The 7,077-nt window shown below is 42.0% G+C and overlaps 1 protein-coding gene across 2 annotated transcripts in view; it reads left to right on the forward strand.

Moving 5' to 3' along the window:
* Positions 1–5,674, forward strand: part of ALDH7A1 (aldehyde dehydrogenase 7 family member A1) — a 46,851-nt gene extending 41,177 nt beyond the window's left edge. The window contains exons 17-19 of one of the 2 annotated variants that reach the window (XM_059175713.1): positions 2,058–2,133; positions 3,511–3,567; positions 5,445–5,674. In XM_059175713.1, coding sequence (XP_059031696.1) covers positions 2,058–2,133; positions 3,511–3,565 — 131 coding nt within the window. In that variant the 3' untranslated portion in view covers positions 3,566–3,567; positions 5,445–5,674. Of the gene's footprint in view, positions 1–2,057; positions 2,134–3,510; positions 3,574–5,444 lie in introns of both variants that reach the window. The other variant, XM_059175712.1, reaches the window with a different exon arrangement.
* The last annotated feature ends 1,403 nt before the right edge of the window (positions 5,675–7,077 follow it).

Below are 7,077 nucleotides of genomic sequence, written 5' to 3' on the forward strand. Positions count from 1 at the left end.
TGAAGGGCAGTTTGCTACCCATGGAGGGCTGTCTTCAGCAGCTGGGTTCCTACATGCTGCAGTGTTGCCGACAGACCTCTGCCTGTCCTGCACAGTTTGCAGCAGTTTTTCCTCAGACATTTGAAGTTGTTAATTCATTTGCATTATGGCTGGTGTCATGGTTGAAGAGCCCAGTCCATTTCAATTTCTGATCTCTTTTTTTTTCCTATTTCAAAAAATACGAGGTGTCCTAGGTTTGAGATCTTTGTAAAAAATTTTCTTAGTCATTGGGCCAGTGATTAGCTTTAGAGTGTTGGGGCTGAATAATTTTCAGTGCTGGGTCTTTTTTTGACAGTTTTTTTTCCCTTTCTCTCTCTCTCTTTAAGGTTTTATTTATTTAGTGTGTGTGGAGGTAGAGGGGCATAGGGAGAGGGAGAGGGAGAATCTCTACTCCATGCTGAGGCTGACTCGGGACTTAGTCTCACTATCTGGAGATCATTACCTGAGCCAAAACCAAGAGTCAGATGCTTAGCTGACTGAGCCAGTGAGGCACCCTCCCCCACCTTTTTTTTTAAAGTACTCTCTGTACCCAGTATGTGGCTTAAACTTAAAGCCCCGAGATGAGGAGTCACGTGCTCTATGGACTGAGCCAGCCAGGTGCTGCAATTATTCTCTTTTTCTAATGACTAGAACTATTATTTGAATAATATCTCTTCAAGAATCATCTAATTTTGTTATCTTTTCCCTTTTATTTTTCATCTTTTTTAAAAAAAATATGGGCAATTTCCTCAGGTTTTCATATATTTTAATTTTTATAAAAATATCTATCTATTTTAGAGGGTACATGTGTACTGGGTGAAGGGCAGAGGGAGAGGGAGAGAGAGAATCTCAAGGAAAGATTCTGAGCACAGAGCCCAACACAGGGCTCGATCTCAATACCTTGAGATCATGACCTGAGCCAAAATTCAAGAGTTGGATGCTTAACTGGCAGATCTACCCAGGTGCCCATAGGATTTTATTTTTAAGTAATCTCTATCCCCAGCATGGGTCTTGAACTCATAATCCTGAGATCAGGAATCAAACACTGAGCCAGCTGGATACCTGCTCAGGTCTATCTTTTTTTTTTTTTTAAAGATTTTATTTATTTTATTTGACAGAGATTACTAGTAGGCAGAGAGGCAGGCGGAGAGAGAGGAGGAAGTAGGCTCCGTGCTGAACAGAGACCCCGATGCGGGGCTCGATCCCAGGACCCTAGGATCATGACCTGAGCCGAAGGCAGAGGCTTCAACCCACTGAGCCACCCTGGCGCCCCTCAGATCTTTCTTGTAGCTCTTTTGTTAAGTGTTTTCTCCTCTACTGTTAGTAAAAACACTACCAAGACTTATTTCTTGTGGTTTGATAGCACACTTGCACATAATACCCTTCTCTTATTTTATGGAATCATTACCTTCTTATGTTATAAGGACATTAATGTAACATTTCAGAACATTGTAAAAGCTGTGTATAGTTATTGAAAATTATATAGCTGAGGTTAAGTGTGAAATTATATTTCCACTGTCCAGAAATTTTCCATCTTAATATCTGGTCCAGTGGTAAGGTTGGTTTTCTTTTGCTTCTGGCAGATTTACTGCCTCTATATGCCCTTTTTGTGTCACCCCCTCCCCACTCCCTACCCCCACCGCCTTAGTTCTTTTTTGCTGTTTATTTGGTCTCTTATCTTTCTGAAATTTTTTTAAAAGATTTTATGTATTTGACAGAGATCACAAGTAGGCAGAGAGGCAGGCAGAGAAAGGGGGGGGGAAGCAGGCTCCCTGCTGAGCAGGGAACCCGATGGGGGTGCTTAATCCCAGGACCCTGGGATCACGACTGAGCTGAAAGCAGGGGCTTAACCCCCTGAGCCACCCAGGCACCCCTCTTGTCCTTTTTTTATAGAGGAGGCCTATACTCTGAGCTAAATGTGAACTCATTGGTCGGCTAGCTCTAGTCTCCTTTTGGTGTGTTTCTCTCCATGCTACCAAGTAGGTGCTGCACCCAGAAAAACTGCTCATGATTTGTGAACTTCTCGTGTATTTCTCTAGGAGGAGAAAAGCACACTGGAGGTGGCCGGGAGTCCGGTAGCGATGCCTGGAAACAGTACATGAGAAGATCCACTTGGTAAGAAAAGGCTTTGGGAGGGTGGGTTTGGAACGTGCTTTTCTGCTTTTCTACTGTATGCTCTTTCTTCGTACTGCTTCACTTCAGTTTGGTTTTGTAATGAAGCGCAGCTGTCCCCTCCCAGGACATCTGTCCTATATTGTTACTTGTCTCCCTTGGTTGTCCCACCTGAGCTAGTGCCTAGGGCTCGACCGTGAAACCAACTCAGTTGTGGTTTCTGTCTGGAGACACCAGAAGAGCAGGACATTGGAGGGTCAGCCAGTAGGAGAAAGTGGGAGAAGCTGTACTTGGGGTTTTCTCCTTGGTTATGGCCACCACCCCTGGAGGTGGTAGGGGCAGCAGCAGAGGGGAAGTGTGCAGGGCCCTTGCAGGCCAGAGTAGTGAGCATGGCTCTTGATGGTGCCTTAGCTTGTTTACCCAGCACACACTGGTGGCTGGTGACGGAGCCTGCTTCAGGGAGGGTTTTCTAAGGAGTTGGTTCTTCTACTTGTATGCTATTTTTTATTTTTTATATGTTTTTTAAAAGCTTATTTTGGGGGGCAGAGGGTACATGAGCTGGGGGAGGAGCAGAGGGAGAAAGAGAGAGAGAGAGTCTCTAGCAGACTCCAGCTGAGCACAGAGCCCAGTGTGGGGCTGGATCTCATGACCCCAAGATCCCAACCTGAGCCGAAATCAAGAGTTGGGCACTTGACCAGCTGAACCACCCAAGCGCCCTGCTTGTATGCTGTTTTTTCTCTCCCTTAGATAGAAATGATTTTCCCAAGTATATTAAAACAATATGTGGGTCAGGCCCTTGTTATGTTACAGAGCAAAGGTTGAGGATCCCAGGATGCTCATTTTGGTCTCATTTATTGCTTCTCACTAGCCCTCTAACCTCAGGTGGATTCTCAACCTTAGTCCCTTAGAGCTTTAGTGACTTGATGTCTGTCTAGAAATTCTGAGGAGCTTTTGGCTGTGCTTTAAGTCTCAGACATATGCACCCTCTCCTGGTTCCATTTCTTTGTTGTGGGTTTTGTTTGTTTCCTGGTACCTGTTCTTCAAAGTCAGTTATGTTCTTTTACTTTCGTTGCGCACCTGAGATTTAGAGTGGATCCCCATATTGTGCCCCAAAGACTACGAATAACGTTTTTGAAACGTGTTTTTCTGGATTCTGTTCTCTCCTTTGTCTTTTCTCTCTCATGCAACTGGATCTGTACTAACCTTGTTTTGTATCTTAACTTTTTTTCTGTACCAACTTGTATCTTGGGACATTTCACCTTGTTATATACACAGATGTGTATATAACAGGTATGTGTATATAATAGGTTTTCTTAATGACATTAAATATTCTAAATTATGTATATACTATCCTTCATTCAATTTTTTTTTTCCTTCTAGTACCATCAATTACAGTAAGGACCTTCCTCTGGCTCAAGGAATCAAGTTTGAGTAAAGGTGACAGTAAATTGGTACTACTTCAGATTCTTGGACTTTCTTCTGAAGAAGATGAAGGAAGTTAAGATTTGTCCTGAATAAATGCATCATTTTGATTATGACGGTGGCTAGTCTCTTAACCCTAGGCCCCACTTAAATCAAGAGACTTAATTTTTAAAAAATAAAACTAAATTGTCATGATATAGCCATATTTAATAAAAGGTAAGATGAATTTTTTACTACAGTTTTTTTTTTTTAAAAAGGAGTAGATGCCATAGGAGGAAATTGGAAAAACACAGAATAGAAAAGGAAGAAAATAGAAGTCTTGGTAGATGCAGGAACATCTGAGTGTGAGTAGAGATTGCTTTAGTGAGTATTGACGGACATTAGCCTCTAGTGCGTGTTTGCAGGGAGTGTGTTTATATTCCTTGCCTGTAGATTAGCACAGAACAGCATCGATGTGGTATGACTTGCTGTGTTTGAAATGACTAAGGGTGTTCATCACCATTATGGCTTCTCTTGCTCGTACTGGCTTTATGTCACCACAAAAAAGATAGAGCACGGTGGACATAGGTTTTGCACCTGCCTGTGTTTATGAAGAGTATCATCTGGGTTTCTTATACAATCTTAGGGCATTTTCTTTATAACTATTATATTTGTGCGGTTGCCCTTGGATTTGTTCTGGGAGGATGACCACTATGTATGTGGCAGTGTGTGGCTTTTGTGAAAGGAGGAAAGGAAGTTCACATGTAGAACTTGCAAAGCAGAATCTGCTTCCTTCTCTTGGGAAACTGAGCCCTTTGGAGTGGTTCATTTCAGCCCAAGGTTGCCTCTTGAGCCCACATTGGCTCTTGAAGGTCTCCTGTCTTCCTGGCCATCTATACTGCCCGGCTGGGTTAGACCTGGGCAGAAGCCTTCCAAGAAGATTGTATTTGTAGGTAATCGGATGCATTAGGATGTATGGAGAGATTTGGACAACCGGTAAAGACTGGGTTGAGTTATGACAAAGAAGTAAGCAAATGAAAAAAATGAAGCAATTGAAAATTCATCACGGTGAGAAAGGTATTCATATTATGTCCTGGAAGTAAGAAATAGTAACAAAGGTTGATGGAGGTAGGGAGGTAAATTCTGAAAGAAGCTCTGTCTCAGAAGGGCAAGTGGGAGGTCAGTGTGGAGACAGGAGGGATGGCTGTTTCTCAGAACATGTCTTAGAGAACGGTTTGATTCTTCAAGTCAAGAAAATATGTAACTTTGATTAAAATGAAAACCCACACACAAAAAAATGATGTTGGAGAACGAGGTGCTTGGAGTCCTTCATTTCCAGACCTTTCCTCCATCCCCATGCCCAGAGCGCGCACACACACACACACACACACTTGTATGTACTCTCTGTTGTACACACACTTGTACTCTCTATTGACCTAGGTGACCTTGAAACATCTCATGAAATGATCCTACTGAAGACCAAGTTTTTTCCATTTTTTAAAGTCTCTCATCGACTGGATTATGCCATATTGCGATATCCTTCCTTTTAAAATAAGTGGTTCCTTAAGAAGATCATGGGATTTGCACATTAACTTTAAAAATCTTGCTATGGCCTTGTTTTGCCCCCCCTCTCTTTTTTAAGGTTTCATTGTTCAAGTATTTTAGCCCTGTCTTAGGGACTATAGTCCTATCTGAAGAAAGTAAAGCCCCATTTAAAACACTTTGAGGAATCACATACTGATAGGCCATTATTATTTTGTGAAATTGTTCAAGGTGATTTTTGATTGAAATATTTTCTCATATCCTTGGTTTTCCCAGCATATTATTTTTAAACAAATGTTTTAAGATATAAGCTATATCACTGTGTTTGTTTTAACTTAAAGTTTTTTACATTTATAATTTCTTTCTTTCAGGTTCTTAAGGAGGCTCTCCATCCCTGTGTATCCGATAAAGTCATGATACGGTGGCCAATTTTCTAGCATGCTGGGATGACTGGCAGATCTAGTCTTAACATACAGAAATTGAGTAAAATTAATTGATTGCCTTTTTTTTGAGACTAATTCATAATTTTTCTACATGTTTCTAATAATTATGAGGACCTATTTTTGTCATAATGCTTATTATTAAAAAAATTTGCGCTACAGTTGTCCCTCTCTGTTCTTTTTTTTTTTTAAGATTTTATTTATTTATCAGAGGAGGGGGGAGAGTGAGCACAGGCAGACAGAATGGCTGCAGAGGCAGGGGATGAAGCAGGCTCCCTGCTGAGCAAGGAGCCCGATGTGGGACTCGATCCCAGGACGCTGGGATCATGACCTGAGCCGAAGGCAGCTGCTTAACCAACTGAGCCACCCAGGCGTCCCCCTCTCTGTTCTTTTTTAGTGAATCAAAAAATAAACATCGCTTATTAGTATTTTTAACCAAGGAAGTTGAAATGCACATTTGTGTGTGGTGTTAGGGTTGTGTATTTTAAGGCGCTAGGGACCCTGTACTGCTTCTTGTGATCACTGTTTCCGTCGAGCCCCTCCTGACTGCTTGCATCTGGTACTGTAGCCATACTGCCATTTCCCAGCCTCCGTTGGGAGCTGTGGTCAGCATGCCAGCTTCACCACTACAGTGAACCCTAAGTGTCTTGGCATCTTCCCGTACTTCTGCAGTCTCTGGACAGAGCATCCCAATGACTGACCCCAGGATCCTGACTCCTGGAGTTCCATAGGCAGGCACTGGAATACTTGATTGTCCTGGCCTCCATTTTGGGAGGCAAGCACTCATGACGAAGACCTCACACAATAGAGATGAGGCAGTTTTCTCAAAGCAAATAGGGATGCTGTTCCTTTTTTCAGTTCTCTCTTCAATGCTGTGCCACTACATAATATTCTTAATGGCATACTTTGTCCCTGGTAATGCTGAAGGGACTGAGGAGTCCGTGTGCTTGCTCTTCTCCCCTTCCCTAGCACTTCAGATCTTTTCTCCTCTAGGCTTTGCTGTAATTTTATTTATCTGCCTATTTGCTGTAGACATTTGCACTGGTAACTGTTTGCAATTTCTATCCTTTTCACACTTCTCTTGTCTTGCACTTAACTGCTCATGTTTGGTTTTCTTCTAGGTGTTTGTTGGCCTTAAAAGTTTTTAAGGGCTTGTATGAAGACATTAGGTGCCACAGCCTTTGAGTCCCAGAAAGTGTTGATACGTTCTGATGTACTGAAGTTTTGGAGTTCTCACGCAATCAAATCTGTTGAATTTTTTAAAATCATTTTAGGTAGTCTGTGTACCCAAGGTGGGGCTCAAACTTCATAACTCCAAGAACAAGAGATATACTCTACTGACTGAGCCAGCTAGATGCCCCAAATCTCTTGATCTTTTTCCATCTTAAGTTTAGAAAGTTAGGTCATAAATTTTTCCTCTGCTTTTTTGTTGTTCATTAAATGTATTTTAAATACTTATACACAGTTAAAAATACAATGAGCCTAGAATGCTTAAAACACTGTTCCCTCCTCTTCCCCCCCTACACTTGACTGGAACGACCATCCTCACCTTTTTTGCTGTTGC

The sequence above is a fragment of the Mustela lutreola genome, chromosome 5 (assembly GCF_030435805.1).
Source record: "Mustela lutreola isolate mMusLut2 chromosome 5, mMusLut2.pri, whole genome shotgun sequence".
Lineage (NCBI taxonomy): Eukaryota > Metazoa > Chordata > Mammalia > Carnivora > Mustelidae > Mustela > Mustela lutreola.